This window comes from Anastrepha obliqua, chromosome 5, assembly GCF_027943255.1.
Source record: "Anastrepha obliqua isolate idAnaObli1 chromosome 5, idAnaObli1_1.0, whole genome shotgun sequence".
NCBI classification, from domain to species: domain Eukaryota; kingdom Metazoa; phylum Arthropoda; class Insecta; order Diptera; family Tephritidae; genus Anastrepha; species Anastrepha obliqua.
The window spans coordinates 50813644-50838752 of record NC_072896.1 but is presented as its reverse complement, the minus strand read 5'-3'; the positions used below and the strand labels follow the sequence as shown (position 1 = coordinate 50838752).

At 39.3% G+C, this 25109-nt stretch overlaps 1 protein-coding gene across 11 annotated transcripts; it reads right to left on the bottom strand.

Moving 5' to 3' along the window:
- Positions 1–1036: 1036 nt before the first annotated feature.
- Positions 1037–24657, bottom strand: LOC129249444 (serine-rich adhesin for platelets). Of its 11 annotated transcripts, none has more exons than XM_054889265.1 (10): positions 24612–24657; positions 16858–16899; positions 16193–16791; positions 15893–16062; positions 15689–15833; positions 15430–15617; positions 15264–15368; positions 13868–14024; positions 13701–13810; positions 1037–5855 (listed from the first exon to the last, which is right to left on the bottom strand). In XM_054889265.1, the coding sequence occupies exons 3-10, from the start codon at positions 16290–16292 to the stop codon at positions 2349–2351; spliced, it is 4482 nt and encodes a 1493-aa protein (XP_054745240.1). In that variant the 5' UTR covers positions 16293–16791; positions 16858–16899; positions 24612–24657; the 3' UTR covers positions 1037–2348. The 11 variants fall into 11 exon arrangements, with proteins under 11 accessions (XP_054745240.1, XP_054745236.1, XP_054745237.1 ...); XM_054889261.1 differs by lacking the exon at positions 24612–24657 and adding an exon at positions 24279–24601; XM_054889262.1 differs by lacking the exon at positions 24612–24657 and adding an exon at positions 24279–24601 and having other exon boundaries at positions 16193–16788.
- Between the last annotated feature and the right edge of the window lie 452 nt (positions 24658–25109).

Below are 25109 nucleotides of genomic sequence, written 5' to 3'. Positions count from 1 at the left end.
ACGTGTGACTCAATTAAGGTTTTTAAATATTTTTAATAGAAAATTAAAAAAAATTCTAAGAAGTGTTGAGTTTATTATCGCCTCCTATGGATTTAAATGACACAAATGCAGTGTATTGTAAATTATTTTTCGACTCATTTTAATTCTTGAAATTAGCAAAAACAAACCATATTTTAGATTAATGATTTAGTGCGCAAATAACACTGTGGGAAAAGGAGGATACAGCTATGTTCAAGATTTTCCAAGTAAACATTCATTATATGACTGTGCCGCCTTAAGCTAAAAACACAAAATGTTATGCGCATACCACAAATTTCATACTGGGCACCTACCCTACCTACCGAATGTGTGTGTGTTTTTTGTTTTAATTATACATACATATATACAATATGTAATGTATATATAGTTGTAATAATTTGCTGTACGCTATTCGTATCGTAAACCGCACCTAATCTTCGCTTTCACGTTTGTTTGTTGTACGAGTTGAAAATGTATGCAAATACCCAAGGAATTTTATACACATACAAAAAAAAAGTAGTAACTAAACATAACAAAACTATCACTTAACGAATTCTTTATTTTAAAGAAAAATAATAACCGTAGTCGGTCGACGAGTGAAAGAATAACCGAATGAGCGATCGAGTTGCTGCTGCGGCTTCGCACTTTTCGGAGAATTACGGGGTCAAGAAGATGAGCAACTGAAGAACTATTGATGTAATAACAGCATGGAGAGCATTCCCCACACACATATGCGCATACATATGTATAAGTAGTATGTACATTTTTAATTTTGAGGAATGCTACTGGAATGGCCATTCGTGGGTGATTTCGGTAGCACAGCAAAACCGATTGTTAGAAAACTGGAATGCTACTTAGCCACTCGGTGCTGTGAATTACTGGTGAATTGGTGTTTTTGTTTCTTTATTGCTTTTCTTCATTTATAATACGCAAACACATACATATGCGTGTATGTATGTAGGTATAATATATGCATTTTCAATTTACACTTGTTTTATTTAACGAAGAAAGCGTTGCAGGGATTCAAACAAATTATAGCTTTATTATCGTTTTTTTTTTTTGTTCCTTTTTTGTTAGTTTTCATTTTCACGCTTTATGTAGTTTTAGTTTTGTGGTGCCGGTGTATTCAAGTTATATAAACATATGTATGCGAATAAAATAATATATATACTAAAAGCGTTAAAACGATATTTATACTAAAGTGATCTTTTAAGCACAAATTGGTTATAAAAATAGAAAAATTTAATTAAAAACCATTGATTTCAAAACCGTCACATATTTAAATAATTCACAATTATTGTTAAATTTGCTTCACCTAAGTGCGCCTATTTATTGTATTTCTTAAAATTTTCACTGAAACTGTTTTTTGTTTTTTTTTGTTTTTGCAGTTGCGTTTAATTAACACTATATTTATACATATACACATTTATTCATTTAAGCCGACGTTATTTTTATTAAAAACTGATTTAATAAGAACTTGTTGATTTCGTTTGAATGGGTATTGGTAGTGGAAAAGGTTTAGTACTGGTAGTGCTGATGTAAATATTTTTTATTTGGCCATTTTATTTGGCAACCTAAAAAACTACTTTCATACGTAATTCCTAGTTACTAGTTTTATGTTTTTAGTTTATTAAAAAATAAAATTGAGCAAAAGCGGTTATTAATCCGTTCTGTACAATATTTTATAGTTATTTATACGAGAAGTCGTATGAGATCTTGATATATATATGTATGTAAGAATAAAGATAGGTTGTGGTGGCGGACCATGTCGATGAGATGACGACTGGCGGCCCGACCAGCTTATAGTTCCATCATTTTATAAGAAGCCAAATACAGTACAATTCGTACAGTACAAAATTTTCGGGGTAATGACGTCCATACAGTGCAACAGCAGTTATAAATAAACATAATTTATAGTCACTGCGATAAAGCGCAAAAGAGAACGAAAAAAATTAAAGCAAACTCTAATCCGTGCTTGCTTCGAAACAAAAAACTATTAATAATAATAAAATAAAATACATTAGCGGCATTTACACTGATATCTCCTTCGTTTGCTGTTACTTTAGCCGAGCAATTTACTTTCACAACTACACAAAAACAAAAGAAAAAAATACGAATAAATTTAACGCCGAACAAACTCAATACGACAAAATGAACTCAGTGCGAAATTCGCTAATGCAATATTTTATCATCATTTATAAATACGCTCTATATCACAGTCACAAACATTTTTTACCACACTGCTTTTATTCCATCATACCCCATTCCAATCGCTAGATGTTTTCCAAATACATTCGACAAATTATTAATGCAACCGCGCTACCCAGCCATCAGTGTTTGGAGTTTTCTACGTTATTAGAGAAATCACACGCAACCGTTGACACAGGTGTCGCTGGTTGATATACGCCTGCTGGTGAAAGCAGTGATATTGTAGGCTCCGAGTTGTGCTTCTCATTTTCGATACATTCCGCCTGGCGGCCTTTTTCAAGCATCATAGTCTTAGACCCATAAGCAGAATTTTGATTGCTGTCGCTTGAGCGTACATTCCACAACTCGGTTCTATTACTGTGGTTCACATTGTTGGTGGTAGCTTTAGCTTTACGACAATCGCTATAGCATATATTGGCAAGTTCTTCTTGCATATTTGGAAAAACGAATGGCTTTTGTGTTATTTTAATGCCATCAATTTCATCAATACTCATTCCTTTCAGCGTTGGCGTATAATAGATGCTGGACGCCGTTGTAGCACCATCTTCCTCATCCTCGTCAACTTCATCAATTTTCGTATCTAGCATATCACTGCCATTTGATGTCCCTTGGCATATGTTAAACTTTTCTCGCGGCTTGATTACTTCCTCTACTGTTGTTACAACAGTGACATTTGCACCAATCGTCATGTCACTGGCATTCGTGTGGTTAACGTCTTTGTTGTCGCCTTCCGCGTCTATATTATTTTCGGGCGCATATATAAACGTCTCTGGGATTTGCGTTCTTTCATTTGTAACATTGAAGCCGATTGCGTGCGTTTTAGCTGGTTTTGCTGCAACGACAACAACATTGAGTTGGTGAAGGTGGTGGTGATGAGGATGGTGTGGCTGCTGCTCCGACGATAATGCATTCAGATTTCTCTGCATGTGTAACTCACGCTTCATTTGCAAATGCGCATTTCGCTCGTTCAAACTGGTTGCACAGACGAGCTCGTGTGGTGCACTGTAAGCGCTTGAGCCGGCAATATCGACTAATGAACGCGGACTTTTACATGGCGAGTTGTTAAAGCTTAACTGATTATCACAATTGGATGAGTAAAAATCCTCAAAGACATCACTACTTCTGCTGCCACCACCGCGTCCACCGCTGAGCTCAGCACTACCACCAACTGTCGACAAACTGGCATTTGATGCAGTCGTCGACTCGGATAGTGAGATTTTCGTGCGACCATTACCACCAACAGTTTGCATATTCACAGTGGTAATAGATACTGTCGAAAAGCTGTCGTCTTTGAACGGCTGCTCCACGTCTCCATCGTAAATATCGTACGTTTCCACATCCCCAACTTCATTACCAACAATACACTTTTCACTAATTAATTTCGATGGTACCAATAACTGTCGTTTGGGCAACGACGAAGCCGGTGTCACTGTCATCGATGTTGAGGACATAGACAGTTTGTGACTGCGACTACTCACGCTACAGTTACTGTTGCGCCTCATAGCCATCGTGTGCTGTACGACATTCTCACAAAATTCTACAGGGTTTGCGCGAAAATGATTCTGTAACCAATGAGATAATTTTTTTGTATTGCTTTTCAGTTTATTTTTTAGCTTACGGCGCGAAGTGCTTGCCAAACCACTACAACCACTCGCCGGCGAGCAACTCAAAGCTAGTACAGCAGCATCGCCTGCAGCTGGTGTGGATGAAGGACCGTAAGCATTCGATTTAGTAACCGCAATGGCTGCTGAACTAGCGACGCCAAGGTCTCTCATTTTCTTAACACCGAGTCTATGTTGAAATAGAGGTTTGCTTGTCCACGAACTAACAACGTTGCCGACATTGCTCATATGGCTGCTTTTGCTACTGATGACAGCGTCATCACATTTTTTAGGCACCAAAATTGACATTTGCATGTGCAAGGCCTTGTCACGCCTTCCCACTAATTGATGATACTGTGGATTCTCGTAATACGTCCATTCGGTTGCTGTTCGCGTCGCACTATTGTGGCTAACTGTTGTGGCCGACTTATTAGCGGCAACCGGAATCCCTGTTGCAGCAAAAGCTGACTTAAATTCAGTAGTAGACCTATCTTCAACGTCCACGGACCTAGAAACAGACTCTATATCTCCATTACGTTTAGCCGTTGTGCAACTCGATCGTCGTTCGTTAGTGCTAATTGATTTGAAGTTTTCCAACTTTTCCGTTTCTTGGAAATTTTCACATTCGCATTTTAAATTAGGATTAATTTCATCATCATCACAACAACAATAACTACATTTATAACTACCACTATTACTGTTTATATTCATAAAATATGTAGAAGGTAGCTGAGAAATGGGAGTGGAAATCGGTTTGGAGTGAGTAGTAGTAGTAGAAGGTATAGATGTTTGTATAGTACTTGCAGTAGTAGTAGGAAGAATAGTGATATCACTGAAAGTAATAGTATTGTTAGCTGTAGGAGGATTGGAAGGCACTAATAGTGGGGATAACTGTAATGCTTTGTGAGCAATTGTGTGTGACATTTTTGGATGGCACTCACCGGACTCCCAGTCTTCTTCTTCGCAATCTTGATCACCGGCAGACGTCGGTGCCGATGATGAGGACGAAGTTGTTGACGCAGAAGACGATGATTGGCTGCTAATGCTGCTTTTGCTACTGTTGCCACTAATGCAACCGTTTGCTGCACCACCGCTGCTGCAAACCGTACCATTCCTTTGCGTTATTGTTGAAATTTCTCCATCTAATTGCCTGCTACTACCGCTGTTATTGGTGTTGCTACCCATTTGTAACGCTGCCTTGTGGTGCAGCATATTCTTTCCAGTATATTCTGGCAACCCTGACACCGAAGATGGCGCTACAAATTTCATACTATTCTGTTGTTGAATTGCCGTTGCCAACATAAATGAGTTGGTCGCTGTTGCCGACACTGCCGCAGCCGAAGCCATTGCATGATTTGGTGTTGTCAACGGCTTCAGCTGATGTTGCTGCATTAGTTGCAATTGTTGTTTATCCGCAGTGGACAGTATATTTTCCAAATTCACATATGTGTGTTGTTGATGTGAATGTTGTTGGTGTGGGTGTAACGCATAAGCAGCTGTTGATGCAGCATCGCTTATGCGACCAAATGACAGAGTGCCTTCATCACAATCGTAACCATCGCAACCACCGCCGCTCATGTTTTTCACAGTGATGCGTTGTTGCATATTGCCAACAGAAATCCGTTGGTTTTGTTGCTGTTGATGCGGATGTTGAATAAATTGTGAACCGGCAGAGCTTACATCAATACGTGAAAAATCTGTATTTGCTGCATCGCCCAAACTCGTATCGCCAATGCTGCCACTGCCAACACCACCAGCCAGTGGGCCACCCAAACTGCTAACCGACGCAGACGCTGAAGAGGAGGACTTTTGATCACAAATATAATTCAGATCACTGCCACTGCTGCTGTTCTGTGGCAGTTGATAGTTACTGCTGCTGCTACTGTCGCCTCCCCCACCACTGTATTGATGTGATAGCCGCGCATTTTGAGACTTTCTTTGATTATTGCTAATTTGGCTGGCGATGCTGCTAACATTGGCTTGCAGACCAGGTCGCATTGAATTTTCCGCAAAGAATACAAGTTGCACCTGAAAGATAAGAGAAGCGAAACTAAACTTACTAATTGTGATAATTTTCAGTTTTAACAAATTTTTGGAAATTTCCAAAATTCAGATTTTTGATTACTTTCAACTTAGATGCATAATATATTTCTTCCTTGGACTAAAATAAATACAAAACGCTTCCACGGCTGCACACGAACAATTCTTATTTGAAGAATTATTAAAAAAAAACATGAGTTGCGATTGGAAGAATCGTGAAAAATTCGGTTAAAACGAATAAAAAAAACAAATATATGTACAGTCGGTCTAATAGAAGTGTGACCATTGCACGCATTTATTTTGGAACATTTTCGACTTCTTCAAATATTTTCCAAATGCATGTGACATTTTTAGACCTTTAGGGTGTGCACATAGGAACACTGCTTCAACTCATTTTGTAAAAACAACGTACGCTTTCTAAATTTTTCACAAAACAAATAAATTGCATAACACGTATGCAAAAAGGATAAGCCTATTTAAGAGGATTTACATTTTTTTATAACGGAACTCTAAGATTGAATTTGACTAGTCACGCTTCTATCACACAGACTGTATTTCCTGTTTATAAATAGTATTTGAAAGTGACGCCTTGATGTCAGAAGTGAATAATTTCTAGACAATACTTTTTTATGTCATCTTTGACATTTTTCAAGTAGACAGTTGCACAATTTGAAAGACCCTTTACAAAACTAAAACAAAATAATATACTTTTTAACCAGCGCAACGGTTGGCGCAATCTTAAAGCCTGTTCGGCGCTTAGGACCCATAAGGAGTATACCACACGGTTTATGGCCGCAAGCTTCTCACGCCATCAGACGCCCTCAGTCTTTATGACTTCTACTTCACCCATTGTGCCAGGGTCTCCTCTAAACACACCAACTGGAACCTCCACGGTTCCCCGAAGCCCACCAAAGGGCATCACTTACCCTGTCCCGAACGTCCCCGGTGGATATGACCCTGGTACTTCAACGCGCATCACGATCTTTTGCATTCAAGTCTGCCAACAACTACTTCCAGACTTGGCAGAATGCATAGACGATTAGACAATTACGCATGGCAAGCAATGACGCCACCACTAGAACACCGGATAAATGAAGCAATTCTCCTGGCCTAACAATTGCTAGCGCTTTTTTTACTTATGCCAACTCTTGCATCAGACCATTTATCACCCGTGCTACATTAACTTTAAAAAAGCTGATTGAGGTCGTCTTCGCGGAGTTCACCGAGAACACGCGCACGGTGCAGAGCACTGCTGCCTCATACCTGCTGGACATCTCACGGATCCGTCCTAACTTCCCAGCGGAAGCAGCCGTTTCAACAAATGATCGTGACCACCTAAGTCAGGCCCATCCCGTGGGTTTTCGGGGTTAAGGTTAGGTTAAGTATCTGAAGACGTATAAATTCAGCCTGCATCATATTGCATTCTTCTCGTCAGTAGCATTTCTAGATCAAATCTCTAAACACATTAGTATAAAACCCAGGGTACCAAAGGCAGTTTTTTTGCCCAAGTTACTGGGTGTAGCTGTCGATAATTTGTTTTCTTTCTCGGTGCACACAATCGCCTATTCCACTAAAATCCAATACCGCAACAAAGTCTTCTAGTCTGTAGCCGATAGCACTTCGGACTAAGACAAAGGAACATTGCTATTGGCATTTAAGGCAATCGGAAGGCCGGTTCTAAATAATATATGTAACACAAATCTTGGAACTAGTGATATGCAGTAGGTGAAACTCCAGTACTGGGAAATTACTGCAATCAGAACGGCTGCGGGATATCTCCTGATGCCCCAATTCAAATCAATGATGCATCTGATGTGAAACAACTATGCTCCCTGCAAAGGAGCAGAATACTAAGCTCGTCAAGCAATTCCTGCTAGATTGCCTCCGAAGGCACCAACTCTGCAGGAACTTGCTGGAGGCTGAGCTATTTGCTAGGCATGTCGGGAGACATCTCCAGAACTCCCGCGTAACTTTGGCACAATTACGATCTGAATACTGTGGCAGACTAAACAGCAGACTAAAGCAAGAGCAGACTCCATAAAGGCTAACTATCGGAACCTTTTCACGTGCTGACTGGCGTTCGGCAGGATTACATTCTGTCCCAAATCCTTTTCCAGCTGGTAATTGAAGACGTTCTTAAAGCTTCTTTTGCTAACGAAAACCATCAATTCAGTGGCAGATCAACAACACCTATTTAAATTATTTAGCATATGCGACATTTGCCTACTGTCTTATAGGATGTGCGATGTAAAACTGATGACACAGTCAATGCAGGAACAGTTACAAACAACCGAACTTAAAATCAAGATAGGAAAGACAAAAGCATTTAACCTGAATTGCCCCCCATCAGATTATTTAAAAGTGGGTGCGCAGGTCTTTGAAAGCGTGGATAATTTCTAATAATAATCGCCGCAGATGGAGGAAGTGAGTTTGACGTTAAAAGCAGAATTACCAAAGCCAAAGCGGCGTTCGGCACTTTTGCACCACTCTGGCAAAATAATAACATAACTACGCACACCAAACTGCAAATTTTCAACGCATGCTTCAAGTCAGTCCTGCTATATCCAACACCGATTTACGGAGGAAGGCTAATCAATCCAATGTGGCGACTAAAATCCACCGAAGCAAATCGCAATTGGCCACACCTTGAGGAAGAGTGACGACATCATCGCCAAACAGGTGCTGCGATGGAAGCCCTTCCAACAGACAGGACGAAGTGCAGGCAGACCACGAACCACCTGGCGCCGCTCAACGGAGGCGTAAATGAGGTCCGTAAATAAGACCTGGAGCGAACTGAGATCCCTTGCACAAAACCGTGCTCGATGGCGAAGAGGAGTTGTTGACATATAGGTATATCAGAAATGTGAAGGCACTCCGCACAATACTAACCATTTTTTCACATGTTCCATCAAACAAACTCACTTAAAACCCCTCTCCCTCTGGACCCTGCCTATCGACGTTTCATTGGCTTACCGTTAGATGAGCTAGACGAAGATGACCGGCAACTACATCGCACCGACAGGGTTTAGTAGGCTGCTACAACAACAACAACTCCATAACTTGACAGACTAGATTCGTGACTACACTCGACAACCACTTGACGTCATTTTATATGGACAGCAGATAAACGACATTAATCAGGAGTCCCATTCCACCTTTATAAACTACCATTCCCCAAATGTTATTATCGGAGTTAAGCCGCCACCGAACTTCAGCTGTCTCGTGAAACCAACGTTACTTTGACGCAATTAGGTTCCGGATACTATTAGACTGTTAGGATAGAGTCCTACCTATCCAGAATCGACCCTCACACACTTAACCCCTTAAACCTACCCCTTTTCTCTCTAGACCCACCCGACGGCATAGCATGTTTCCTGGGCCTACTGTCAGATGAGATTGACGAGGGCGTCCGATGAATTCACCACACTCAGCAAGGGTTGGTAAATTGCGATAACAATAACAACGGACTTTTTAGAAATTAGTTTCTGAGAATACCTTCTGCTAAGTTAATTTTTTTTTCGGTAGTCATAAATATAATATATAATTTTGATGAGTCTCTTGTTTTATTAAAAATATATTAATAGAAAAATCCCTAATACTTCTTAATTTTCTTATTTTGTTTTTAATTAATGGTTTTTCTTTATGGGAAGTTGTTTTTTGTTTTTTTTTTTTTTTGTTAATCTCATTTTAGATATTGCAATGTGCAGTTTTAGTGGTCACTAATACCCCGGCCGCCGTAGCCAAATAGGTTGGTGCATGGCTACCATTCGGAATGTATTTCTGGCATGAAAAAACTCCCCATAAAAACCATTTGCCGTTAGAGTCGGCATAAAATTGTAAAACATCAACCGCACACAACAAAAAGGAGGAGTAGCTCGATCAAAAACCCAATCATATATATAATTGGGAGTTAAAAAAAACTTAATTCTATAATTCTCCGACTTTTCTTTTTTTACAGAAAGGCAAACTAATCTACCAAAACTTCTCCCAATTGTCGGCTCTATGTTACCGGTACGACGCGGATTTATATCCGTCCAAGGATTGCCGCTTCAGCAGCTTTCCCCAAAAATATATAGCAAATGCTTTATGCCATTACAGCAACAATAACCACAAACTATGATGTCGTTCCCATGGCAGCCGGTTCTACGTTACCGGAATGACTCGGGTTTTCTTTCCCGACCAAGGGCTGCCGCCCCAGTATACTAGCCCTGTCTAGTGTACCGTATTTTACCCTAAATCTCTCGTCACAGGAGCAACTCATAGCAGCCAGTTTGCTCCAAATACTTCTCTTCCGGGCTGGCGTCGAACCCAACCCCGGACCTGAAGTATTCTACTGCTGCATTTGTCACAAACGGCTCCACCCGAACTCCACTTCGGTTAGGTGTAACCAGTGCAACGGGTTGTGCCATCTTAAGACCTGCTCAGGCCTTAAGACACACAGGGAGTGGTCCACAAGGTATGTGGCCACGTGTTGCTCCCGCTCACAGGCGGCCCCCGCCTCTACGGCTACACTGCCCTCAGTGCCGGCACCTCACACTGCCGCCACTAATAACACCTCTACGGTAAGGAGCCCCCAAGAGCAACACAACTCCCTCTCAAACCCACAACCCTCCTGCTCCTACCCCAGTGCGGGGACAAACCAGCAGCTCTTGGTCCCCCGCACAGTCTGCTCCGTGTGTCAGACCGTAGTTCCTCGGAACTTGACAACAGTTCAATGCAATTCTTGCAGTGGCTGGTGCCATTTTCGGAGGTGCTCCGGCCTGCACACCACCCGTGAGTGGACACGCGACTACGTTGCCCCCTGCTGCAGAGCTCTGCACCCGCAACCGCCCCCAGTGGCGCGGCCATCAGACAACATCAGGCCACTACCCATTTTGCGGAACGCACAGCAGGACCAACGCAGACAACATCACGCATCCCTCACCCCCCGAATTACGACGACACTCCCGCAAAGCTTCAAGCTTTTGCAACTAACTGCAACGGACTCACGAGTAAGATTGACGAGATAGTCGACTTCATGAGTCGGTTCGGAATTAAGATAGCTGCGGTCCAGGAGACAAAACTGCACGCTAGCTCCCCCTGATTACCAGGGACGGCTACAATGTGCACCGAAAGGACCGCGAGAGAGACAACGGTGGTGGCCTAGCGTTCATAGTACACCATTCAGTGCAGTATCGTCTTATTGATGAAGGCATCGACCGCAGGGACAGCACCTTAGAACGTCAAGGTATAGCTGTCCGGTCAGGCGATGCCGAGCTCGAAATATATAATATTTACATACCCCATGTCACCTGCTGCCCGGCAGGATATCTCCCCGATATTGGTGCGCTCATCAGGGGAGAAAACCGATTGGTAGTAGGTGACTATTACGCGCATCACGATCTTTGGCATTCAAGCCTGCCAAATGATCGTAGGGGACAGCTATGGGCAGAGCAGATAGACGATTCGACGTTCAGCACTGTGAACGACTACGCCCCCACCAGGGTAGTGGGCAATTGCAGCAGCTCGCCTGACATAACAATTGCTAGCGCAGGTCTGATAAATAGCATAACCTGGCGACCTATGCTATCGCTTGCATCAGACCACTTGCCCATTATCATCTCGATCGAAAAACCTGCCGACTTTGTTTCCGCGGATCATCGGTCATACGTCAACTTTAACAAAGCTGATTGGACCAGATTCGCGGAATTTACTGAGGACATCTTCGCAGCGCTACCCACTCCCACCGATGTGCGCGCAGGCGAACGCGCACTCCGCAAGGCGATCACAGCCGCCGCGGCTCGCTTCATACCCGCTGGACGGATCCGGGAATTACGTACCAACTTCCCAGTCGAGGCAGCCGTTATGGCAAACGAGCGTGGCCACCAGACGGTTGCACAAACTGCCCTACAACAGTGCACCGCTTACTTTCACCAGCGACGAGGTTCAGGGGGCCATCAAACGAATGAAACCATCAAAAGCCATCGGCCCCGACGGACGAAACATGCTGATGCTGAAAAAACTGGGTCCATTAGGAGTAGAATACCTCACTAAGGTCTTCAATCTGTCCATGGCCACTCTCATTATTCCTGATAAGTGGAAATTAGGGAGAGTGGTACCACTGCTGAAGCCTGGGAAACCCGCCAACCAAGGGGAGTCTTATCTTCCGATAACTCTCCTTTCCCCAGTAGTGAAGACACTTGAAGCCCTTCTACTCACACTCCTCACACAACACCTGACTCCAGCCCCACACCAGCATGATTTCCGTAGAGTGCACAGCACCACCACGGCACTCACCGTCATAAACACCCAGGTAAACCGCGGACTAAACCAAAACCGCCCCTGCGAGAGGACTGTCCTAGTAGCGTTGGACTTACAAAAGGCTTTCGATACAGTCAGCCACGCCACGCTACTAGATGACGTTTTACAGTCGACACTCCCGCCAGGGCTGAAGAGGTGGACCGCGAACTGCCTGAGTGGTCGCCACTCGTCGGTGATATTTCGAGACCAAACCTCCAAACAGAGAAAAATAAAGCAAGGAGTACCGCAGGGTGGTGTCCTTTCACCCTTGCTTTTTAATTTCTATATTTCGAAACTCCCCCAGCCACCAGAGGGAGTCTCACTGGTCTCATACGCCGACAACTGCACGATAATGGCGTCGGGAAATGACATTGATGGCCTATGCTCCAGGGTAAACGACTACCTCGCCCGCCTTTCTCGCTTCTTCACTGCGAGAAACTTAAAACTTTCTCCCACTAATTCCACGACGACCCTTTTTACAACCTGGACAAAGGAGGTCAAGCTGCAACTTCAGGTGCACGTCGATGATACCCCAATACCGACGGTTAATAACCCCAGAATTTTGGGAGCCACCTTTGACAGCTTGCTCTCCTTCTCAGCGCACACAACCGCTATTGCAACGAGAGTACAGAATCGCAACAAGGTCCTCAAGCCGCTCGCCGGCAGCACTTGGGGCAAAGACAAAGAAATGTTGCTGTCGACTTTCAAAGCAATAGGCCGATCGGTTCTCAACTATGCCGCGCCTGTCTGGTCGCCTGGAACCAGTGATACGCAGTGGACGAAGCTACAGACCTGCCAGAATACTGCCATTAGGACCGCGACAGGATGTCTCCTGATGTCCCCAATTCAACACCTACATGCTCCCTGTTAAGGAGCACAACAAAATGCTCGGCAAGCAGTTTCTGCTAGGGTGTCACCGCAGGCCTCACCCATGCAGACACCTGTCGAGCTCGAGCCACCTCCCAGGCACATCAGGAGACACTTCCTCAACTACGTGGACGAGATCCTGGACAAAACAGACAGACCACTCCAGGATCAGACAGTATACAGACAGACCATTAACGACATCCATCGGGAGACCCTTATCACCTTCCTAAGCTCCCGACCCCCGAATGCCGTTATCGGAGTCCAACCACCACCCATCGCAGATGAAGAGCTCCGGCTTCCCCGAGAGTCCCGCGTAATCTTGGCACAATTACGTTCTGGATACTGTAGCAGGTTAAACTCCTACCTATCCAGAATCGACCCCGACATACTAAACATATGTCTAGCCTGTGAAGGCACCCCGCACGACACTAACAACCTTTTCACATGTCCCAACAAACCCACTCATCTAACACCCCTCTCCCTCTGGACCCAACCCGTCGAAACAGCCAGTTTCCTGGGCCTACCGTTAGATGAGCTAGACGAAGACGACCGGTAATTACACTACACTGACAGGGCGAAGATACTGCTACAACAACAACAACAACAAACAAAGTTGAAATTTTCTATTGAATTATGTCACATTAGAGCATGAGAAAAATGTATATCCATGTTATATTTGATATTTACCTTAAAACCTTCAGAAAAGCATTTGTGCTCTTTGTCTTTGTGTGCATCATCGATTTCGCATTTGTTAAGTGTGTACACCAGTTTTGCTTCTTCACCTTCTTCTTCAATGACTGTAAATAATTAGATGTCATTTAAATAATATAAAATATTTCAAATAATTGACATACCGGCATCATCACGAACAAAATATGTATTGAACCAGAAATGAAATAATTTCTTTTTATGTGTTAGTTCCACTTTTATGTCACCGGCCACACATAGTGAATGATTTTTAAGGTCCAATGTGTAACTTTTCCGAAAATCAATGGGCAACCCCAGCAAAGGCTAAAGAAAAAATGGAAAATTATGTAAAAAAAATTACGCATACCTCGTATTTCGTTTGCATAAAAATTAAATTAATCTTATAGATACAAATTTAAATTAATGTACTGCTACATTTTTTAACCGAAATACACTTTATCACTATTGTCTAAACTTTTACTTGGTTATTTCCTGAGAATTTCAAGAAACTCTAATATTTCATACAGTCAACGTCAAAAGAAAGTCTACACCACATATTGATAAGTTCTGACCATTCATTTATTTATTTTGTAATTTCAATTATTTTTTTATAAAAATAGTGTATCCTACAACAAAAGCTATCTAAAGCAAAATTTCGAACTTTGCATAAAATTCGTAATAGTTGGCAAATTTTGATCAAAATTTCAAACTTTTTACTCAGGTCGGTTTGTTGGTTTAAGTGGTGATTCGCCATCCTCGCTACCAACAAGTTATACGGGTTATTCCTACACGACTATACCCAGTCAATTCGTCTTTGTCTAAGTCTCTATCAGCCAACTCTTCAAGGTGCTCAAAAAGCGGTTTGCCAAGGGGTAACAATCTCGCCTTCCATAGGGCAGGGCATTCACAGAGGAAGTGGAAGATAGTTTCCTTTTTCTCCGGTTGATTACAACTATGAAAGTGTGAATTGTAAGGGATACCCATTTGCGCTGCTTGCACATCTATGGGCCAGAAGACTGTTATCACTGCCGTGAGTCTGCAGGTATCCCTTCGTTTCATATTAACCAATGTTGACGTTTATTTGTGGTTGTAGGTGGGCCATAACGTTCTGCTGGCTTCGCATGTAGTCTGATCCCTGATCTACAATCCGCGTTTTGTAGGTATTTTAAAGAGATTGCATTCTTGAGTATACCCAGTGGTGTAAATACCGATTCTGCAAAGATGATACCCATGGCAGATCCCCTCTTGCCAGTTCGTATGTTTTTCGTAACCTTCAACAACCACTTTTACCCCTTTACTCCGAATTTTTAGAAACATTTTATGTATGCAGCTTTATAGATCATTGAATTTTGGTGCAAGTTTGAAATAGATCAATAATCACGCCGATTTTTAAGAATTTTTATTGATCGCATCTTGTGCATTTTCTCCATTTAAGGCCTACTCCACTTTTTTTGATATGGAAGAAAACATCCAACATCGTCAGCAGAAAAAATTGTCCAAAATCAACTACATTTTTGAACCACTGTATAGTAATTTGGTGTAGAAAACATTAACAGTACATACCATTACTTTAACGGAACATCCATTATCTTCCAGCACGGAAATTGAGCAGTGCACTGTGCCATGACTATGCAACAAATTAGCCTCAGTAAAACGAATTTCACAAAACTGAAAAAAATCAATATTCCAATTATTCGGTTACAAGTTAATTAATCTGATTCCCACTCACCTGCAGAATACGCTTTTCATATGGTACTCCGGATCGTATTAATTTTGCGAAATACTGAACATACCGCCTTTGCGATGGAATGGTTACACCTTTGCGATCCTTTGTGCGTTTTTCAGCGTAACATTCTAAAGCATCTTCGGCAGTTGCCTGCTGTCCACTATACAGTAGATAACAACAAATCATTGTACCTAAACATAAGATTGATATATATTTACAATTATTGTTTGCTTAATGTTATGTATTATGTAAACAAATTTACCAGTTCTGCCTTTGCCTGCTTTACAGTGTACGGCAGCGACATTTTGACTATCTGCTTTCAGCCAAGTATCGACATCCGTACAAAATCTTTGTATTAATTCTATCGTTGGTGGGTTATGGTCCTCAAATGGATAAACAGCAACTCTCTACAATAAAAATTTTTCCGATTAGTAATAGTTAAGTAGCGTAAACCATTGGCGCTTACTCCATGAAATTTATTGCTATCATAGCTACGCTCAAGGCAGAGATTGTAAATTTTATAATGGTTCTGGTGAATTTCCTGGAGAAATTTGTAAACATCTTCCAAACGATTTCGAAATATACTCTCTATATTGTCTGCCGGATAACCCATTGCAATTATATTGTCGCATATATCTAGAGGTTAAATATAATAACAGTTAAATACATAAAAAAAAACCCAGAAGTATTTATAAAATACGACAAAAATGAAGTCAATTATAAATTATACTTTTATAAATTTACAATATCATATTGTCTAACTTACAGGCCAAGTCTAAATTATATCCATTCTCCTTATAGCGTATACGCTGCTTGCTGACAACATTCCGTAAAACGTTCGTCATGACGGAAAGCGTATTTGCCATCTTAAGCTTAAACTTATTAATATTGATGCCACTTGAAGCGGCACCGCAAATCCTTTCGGACTCCTTTAACTTCGCCGTGACCGTCACGGTGTCTTTTGTTAAAGGACTTGTGAACTGTCAATATTATCCAAATTTTCCGAGTTTTTGCTAGTGCTGTTTCGGATATTGTTTGCAGCCCGTTGCTATTTGGGCGTTTATTAAAGTGCAGTCGGCCTCTTTGTTTGAACATAAATACTTATTTCTTCGCTACGTTTTATAGTTGCTTCGAAACGATGGGATATCATAAGTGTAAGTTATCTTCGATTGGATTTGTTGTATGCCATTACCAAATTTGTTCATGAAGGCGGTTTCATTGATGTGTAAAACTTATTTTTGAAAAGCGTTTAACTTGCCGTAGGATGTTAAATCTTTATGGTGGAGTTTGTTTGAATTTTGCGTGTATTTGACTCCTTGTTGCCCCAATGCTCCAAGTCAGTGGAGCAATTCGTTGGAACGACTGCTGGAATATTTATTAAATATTTAAATATTATTTAAATAAGATAATGAAATTTGATGTTATAGTTACCTAACGGAGCAAACACGAAATTCTAGTAACAAATCCATTATTCTGAAAGAGCGAAAAATACATATATTAAGCACAATTGTTACAGATGGCTTGTAGAGTGACATCGGATTCAGATGTTTCATATTATGTTGTTTCGCGAGTTTTGGCAAATTGCTGATCCTACAGTCCAATATCACCTATATGGTTACTAACGTAACCAAGAGAGATATGTCGTGTTCTAGTCTGACTTCGATTACATACTTGCATATGTCACTTCATATGAACCCCACTTTAGTCATTTGAGATGGTGGAAGTAGTGTCTCAACTAATTGTTGGCTTATAGGCCGATGATAGGCTTGAAGCGATTTCGGCCAGCAAATTCGCCAACCCATTTCCATGTCATCGGTCGCGTTACTGCTTTAAAGGCTGACAGTGCACCAAATGAAAAAAAAAATATAACTCAGATATTACTTTGACCGGAGGTCCGTTTTGTTCATTATCCTCTTATTTATAGTCCAAGCTGTGATGTCTGACCGAAATTCTTAGCTACCAAGTATTTCAAGTAATATGTTCAGAATCTTCTCTAGTGCTGCATAAGGTACATAACTCTTTTTTTTTTTGTACATAACTCTCCGTTGTACACAACCCCGCGAATCTCTGAACACCGCCCAGCTTTTTGCCTACTTCTTTTTGTCTCCCGAGGTCGCCCATACCAAGGTACCTTAGTGATGCATGGACCGGGCCGCATGATCACGGAGCACATCCTAAATCTTACACGTCATTGAGGACTCTGCACTAATTAAAACAATTGATTATACACTTTGCAATTTGTGTAGTTTTCCGTATTTTGAACTATCATACATTGGATTTCCAGCCTTGACGCACGTATATTTAGTGTCCGGACAAATTTGGAACTTTCAGATCAAATCATTTGGAATGTCCCAGCTTTTTATTAGTTTCCACCATTACGTGCATCCCCCCCTCCCGTAATATTCTCACCATCTTAAAGCTCTTTGCGGAGAACGAATATGGAAAACTCATTTACACAAATTAATAATTTTTATCAATGATTCCTTTGGAAATTTTCACACATTTTATGAATGCACTACTGCTGCAGATGTTATGCTGGATAATTCCCGATATAGATTTTAGATATAGAACTTGGAGCAGCATATTAGCCTTCTACTTGATATTCTTTTCAAGACCCTATATCATCCCACTAAGCCTTGTAGGACTGCGTTTTCGCTGCTGCGCCCACGGCACAATGCCCTTAATATACATGAAGTATGCGAATATTTGGATGGATGAACTCGTGTTAAAAATTTTAACCATCAGGAGAACAAAAAAGAGAATTAAAAACCGATCGTATAAGAAAATTACACTAATCTGCTATACTCACGGACAAACCAATGAAACAAACGAACGAAATTGAAATAGAAGGCATTAGAAAAACTGCGAAAATTGCAAAGAGTAATATGTGTATGAATGTGAGGGAGCAAGTCGAGTCCGAACAGCGATGTTGCCCATTTAATTTTTTTTTTTTTTACAATAAAGAACGAGGTGATACTTCTTTTGACAGGACGCACTGTTGGTTCTAAATACCTTAATTGAAACACGAGCACCAATGGACAGACAGGTTGAATAAAATGATCGACTGTGCAAGGTTGCCGAATCGATAAACACATTAAAGCTTGTAATCGCATTTTATACATAATTTTTCTTAAATTAACTTTCTACTTAAATGAAGCTTAGATATAATCCAATTTTTTCATGTTACTTGCCGATTTATTATACCTCCACCTACTACGCGTATGGAGCTCCTCTTTCGTTCTTCAAAAATTTCTTTGTGTACACTTCACAGTTATTACATTCCTTCATTCTACTTCATTCTACTGTACACAGCCTTGCACGCACATGATGTACGTACAATGAGAAAAGGCCAGAGTTGCCACTGGAAATACATTGTTTCCCCCAAATAGGTCAAACTCGGGACCTTACTCATCTTATAATCATTTACGTAAATTGACACACTTATTAGACCAAGAGAAAAATTCCATAAGTTCGCTGATGGAAATTATATATTATTATTATATATTTAATATTATTTCATTTCTTTAAATTTATAATAAAATTTTTCTGATTTGTTAAGGCATATAATCAGTAAATTCTGGCAGGGATTTATTGAAAATTTTTTCTAGAAAATTCATTATAGCCCAGGACACATTCTTAAATATTTTTTATATGTCTAGGGGATATAAATTAGATTGGAACTGGCCCTTGTGTAACCACGGTGATATTAGTAACAATACTTCTATTGCCATCTGAAAAAGTTATATATCGAAGTTTTCAAATATTTATTAAATTGCTTTTAAGGCGTAAACAAATCTCGATCGCAAAAATATTATTGCAAAAGTGGCAAGAATTATGCAAATTACTAGAAATAAATATCTTTCATGTGAAATTAGCGAAAAAAATGGCATTCCAATTGAATTTTCGTATGAAAGTAACTAGTAAGTAAATAGGAATAGGGAGGAATGACTGGAAAAATACGAAATTCTTTTAGTGGTATCTCCAGAAGTGAGTCAAAGAAATCAACGCTTAATTTCAAAATTTAATTTGAGAACAAATACCTGTATAAAAGCTTAATAAACCCTTTTTAGTTCATTATATTACCTCGTGGTGAAAAAAGTTTGGTTTTTCTTTTTTGTTTATTGTGAGATTTTAAATTTTTTAGTTTGGTTTTTTTTGTTGTGAGATTTTAAATGAGGTTGATGCTTGTTATGTAGATTTTATTTGCTTTTGCAATCTGCTTTATCGATCGTAAATATCAAACGAAATGTGATCAGAGGAAACATATGTGGCATTTTATCTCATTAACTCTTCTAACCGCCTGCATTTCCAATTCGTAATTTACTTCAATAAATATTGATTTGATATTGTTAATCAGTGATGCCAAATGCTTAATTGTCTATATGCGTTTTGTTTTTCTTTTCTGGGTGTTATCGCAGGTACATCTACGCGTAAAAAATAGCTAGGGTTTATAAAAAAACAATTCTAGTTATGATGAAGGAACCTGTATCTATCTTCTAAAAACCAGAGCTCGTGAAAATTCTATAACATCTACCCTATTTTTATTTGTAATTGTAAATTTTCTTAGAGAGAGTCTAACAAATATCTATCTACATGCTCTTCTTCTTCTTAATTGGCGCGATATCCGCTTACGCGATTTCGGGCGAGTATAACAAAGCGTGCCAGCCGTTTCTTTCTCATGCTAACCGGCGCCAGTTGGACACACCAAGTGAAGCCAAGTCATTCTCCACCTGATATTTCCAACGCAGAGGAGGCCTTCCTCTTCCTCTGATACCACCAGCTGGTACCGCATCGAATACTTTCAAACCCGGAGCGTTTGTATCCATTCGGACGACATCACCCAGCCAGCGGAGCTGCTGGACCTTTATTCGCTGCGCTATGTCTATATCGTCGTAAAGCTCATACAGCTCCAAATACTCAAAACTTTCATTGTCAGTTCGAAACTTGAATACCTCTTATTCTACAAATTTATTGACATAAGTGGCAACGCTTATTTACCTTAACATTAAGGTGCGATAAGACATTGCAAGAAAAAGTACCTTTCCAACTCATTACTAAAAATTTTAGATTTTCAGTTAGGCTTTATTTCCTTTTTTAGATAAAATCGAACGAAACGTTTCTTCGGAGTGTAATGGAAATAATTACTACCAGTTAATCCATCAATAGATTAATAATTTTAAGAAGTTTGTTCTTAATTTTTTCACTAATGCCACACAATTATCGCATTACCCACCAATGTTAAATACTTTTATTTCTGAAGTAACATTTTTGTGTTTTTACAAACCTAATATAAAATTAGAAAAAATTAAATTTTCCATTCCTACCTCCATTTTTTTAAAGGTTGGAGCATTAATATAAAATGGCCCAATTCCTCCAAAATCGCTTTTTATGCGATTATTTGCGGAAAATATTAGGGGTTTTCCAATGAAACTCATACGAAATGTTGGTTTAGTGTTTGTCTTTCTTAAAATATTGCCACTATTATTGAGTTAAAAACAGAATTCACCAAATTTTGATAGAATAAGTGCTTATCACATATCCTTTTATCATTATTAGATATTATATTTTAAACAAACACACACGTTTGAAACCTTTGAACGTTTTGAAAGCATGCGAATAAAAACAAAAAATATAGGAAAACAATTTTCGTGTACTCTTTTTGGTTAAATGTTTACAACTCCTAAAATATATACATATGTATATAAGAATAAGTAGAATTCAACTCTCTTTCCGCACGGTTTTGAAATGAATCGGTTCAATTTATAAAATCAAATAAAATTTTTTACACGAAATTTTCATATATGTAAATATTTTTGGGAAATATTTAGTTTTTTCATCTTACACGAGTTTTTAAAGTTGTGGGACATATCCCTAAAGTTACATTTTTTTGTATAATTTTATATGATTTTTTATGCACGCTTTTCTAAGGAACGTATCTACCATGTAAAACAAGAGTTAGGTGTGTAAGGATATCTGTATATACATACAAATTAACAATGTATTTAAATAGATGTATATTCATATATAAATATCTAGATTAAATTAAATCTAGATCAAATTTATGAATATTCGTATATAAATATCTCTATTATCAAAAATATCCGTTCAAAATATCTAATTCACACTTAAAACACTGGAAAAATAAATATATATGTATATATATATAGATATGTGTTTGTATCCGGCAACCGCCGTGGCCGTATAATCAAGTTCATGACTACCATTCGGATGTCCGTAGGTTCGAATATCCATGCATGAGACACCAAAATTATAAAAATAAGATTTTCTTATAGCGGCCGCCCCTGGGGAAGCAATGCCAATGCCGTTTGGAGTCAGCTTTAAACTGTAAGTCCCTCCAATTGTGGAACAACATCAAGACGCACACCACAAATAGGAGGAGGAGATCGGCTAAACAGGGAATATTCAGTAGTATGCCACACGCTTTAATAAAAAGGATGTAGAGGGAGGATAGAGGGGTTAGTGTTGCCAGGCACCTAAAAACAGAGCAAAGTTTGTATGCACTATCCGGCAGCAAAATATAATACTGTTGTCAATAGGAAAGTGATGATATTTATGAATGCATTTACATTTAATTTTCATTAAAATATTTCGAATAGAAGTATAAAAACAAGTACAACCACGCGTGTAACTATATATTTTACAAAGTTTTTATCTAATGTGCCAAACTGTAGTTAAGTTGTCGACGGCACTTTGAAGGCAAATAATTGCAACACTATTATTTCCGGGCTATTGGGGGTTGCAAATGTTGAACCACTCCATAACATCCCCACCAAGTTTCATTAAATAAATCATACTTTGCCTAAAATTGCCCATGCAGCATCATACTAAAACCGACACCGGTCAAACACCCAAAAAGGGTGAGAGCGCCAATCATATATACATATACATATATATAAGTATATATTATATTATATTTATATATATATATATATATATATATAAATATAAACTATATATAAAAAGTATCCATAAAACCATAACATTTGGCCTTTTTTATTCATTAATTATCTTGTATGGTGATTTTAAATTGCTGTTTTTAATGTGTCTGGCAGCACTGCTTCTTATTGAAATGATCAAAATTGGAGAAATGTTGGTAAATTTTACAAACTTTAAAATCAAATAACTTAAAAACTACGCCCTCTATCCCGCCTTATAGTTTTTTTGAAGTTAAACTTCTTTTGTCTCGAAGGATGAAACGCTGTGAGGAGTAAAACCATAGCGTTTCATCGATATGTGACGCTACGCCAGCGCCATCTGTTAAAAGCGTGGCGTGGATGAAACGCTGTGAGGAGTAAAACTACGCTAAACTACGTAAAACTCACGCTATGCCAGCGCCATCTGTTAAAAGACTGGCGTGGCGTGTCGTCGTGAATGTAATGCGGTCGTTTATTATTGCATTCTTATCGAATGTAATTTGTAAATATGACATTTGATTGACGGCCGCCGTAGCCGAGTGGGTTGGTGCGTGATCACCATTCGGAATTCACAGAGAGGTCGTTGGTTCGAATCTCGGTGAAAGCAAAATTAATGAAAACATTTTTCTAATAGCGGTCGCCCCTCGGCAGGCAATGGCAAACCTCCGAGTGTATTTCTGCTATGAAAAAAATCTGCTCATAAACATATCATAAAACAAAATGAAATAAATGCATAAAAAAAAAAAAAAAAAAATTTTCTTGTGATTCGAACCAAGGATTTCGGATCGGAAGCCCACATTGCTAGCCGCTGGGCTATCGCGCTGTGCTGTCGCCGCAAAATAATGTATCATAAATCTGTTTACCATACCAAAGACCATACACTTTGCGAACGCATTTCGGTGGAAACAGTTGACAGTTATCCCAAACACAATATTATATTAGTAACGCGAGACGCGTCATAGAGTGTGTGTGTAGTTTTGAGCAAATCTTACAAACATATTTTGTTTTGTTGATTGATTTCTGTTAAATATGGCATCAAATCAACAAAAACGGAAACCGAAAACAGGTGCTGAACGGCAACGTGAGTATTTGGAGCGTAAAAAATTAAGAGCTACTGTTGAACACCGTGACAGTGAATCCTCCGGTTGTACGATAAGTGATAATTTGTAGTACCAACAACAAGATGCGGAACTACCATTGATGCAGTATTTCATCGATACCTTGATAGATTAGAATGTAGATCATTTTTTACGTATTTCAGTTACCATAAAGCCCTTGTTTCATTTTTGGAAAACGAATCCAATAATGATAATGACAATGCCGAGAACCAAATGTAATTGAGTACAATAAATTCATTTCTTTTTATATTAAAATAAATAAATAATTCTGTTTAATAAAATTCCATTCCATGCTTTCCATGACTTCTGCATGCATTATATTGAAATAATAGTTAAATTATTGATTTGTTGATAAAAGAAGTTTCACTTCAATCGTGCGGGTTCCGTGAACTACCACACACTTTCTTTTTTTTTTTTAAACGTTGTATACAATTTTCCGTAGTAGGCTAGCTACCGCAATACCCCGATTTGGGGCTCGCTTGCTGAGAACTCTTTCCGTGGCAAACATTTTTTTAAACTTTTTATTTTTGTCGCCATGAACAAACTTACCGGCGTCGGTTTAAAATTTAAAAATAAATTCATGTTTGTGCTTTATATCGTATAAATTGCTGCTGGTTTCTACAGCATATTTAAAACGCCGGCTAAAGCCCTAATAGAGACACATAAAATCCCCCATATCCGAATGCATCTCTGCTCATTCCCCCATGCGCACAAGCTCAAAAAAGAGCTTTACACAATGTCGCGTTAAGAGCAGCGCAGTTGGGATTTTCGAAGTTGACTTCCCACAGACTCGATGTACCTCGCGTGCTTCACCTTTCTCCTTTCTTGAACACACTAATTGCACACGTTCCTTCTTTGTTCTCTTTTTACATTTACATTCTTATTAAGCTACACACCATTCACATACTGTCGTTCACATATTTGTTTCTCTTTCACTTTATTTATCACTTCTCTTCCTTAGCGAAGCAAATATAAAACCATGATAGACGAATAAGAATTCACTACATATTCTTGAAATTTCCAAAGTATTATATACAGTCTTAGTGGGTTAATTTGTTATAGCCCGCGAATTAATGGCGAAGGTCACACTTTCCTTAACTGCAAACCATTTTTTTACGTTGCTATTACCTACACTAACTGAAAGCTGCGCTGTTGGCTGCTACTTCGCTTCCTCAATTTTACTTCATTGCCTTAACGCTTTCTTAATAGTTGCCAACATTTAGTTTTATAGAGAATATAAATTGTGTTTGAACACGAATATGTTTCGGTGGATTTTATTTTAAATTCCAAAATCAGAAATATTATAACTCATTCATTTTGACTACCTGTTGATCATATCGTCTGAGCCATTTGGAAAACTAATTTGAAGTTTATTAATAATGTCACTTTAAATGACAAATGATCATTTTTATATCGTTTGGAAAAATAACTGATGCATAGTTGTTTAGCTGGCGCAATAGCAATAGCTCCAATAGCTTGAAGCGAAATCGGCTCATCACAAGAACAAAAACAACAACAATACATACTTCAAATTCGCGAAAACATCCTTGAATTCTTTAAATATTCGCAGTGAATAAACAGGGCTATCGTTTCAAAAATGAAATATTATCCGTACCATACCATCGTTGAA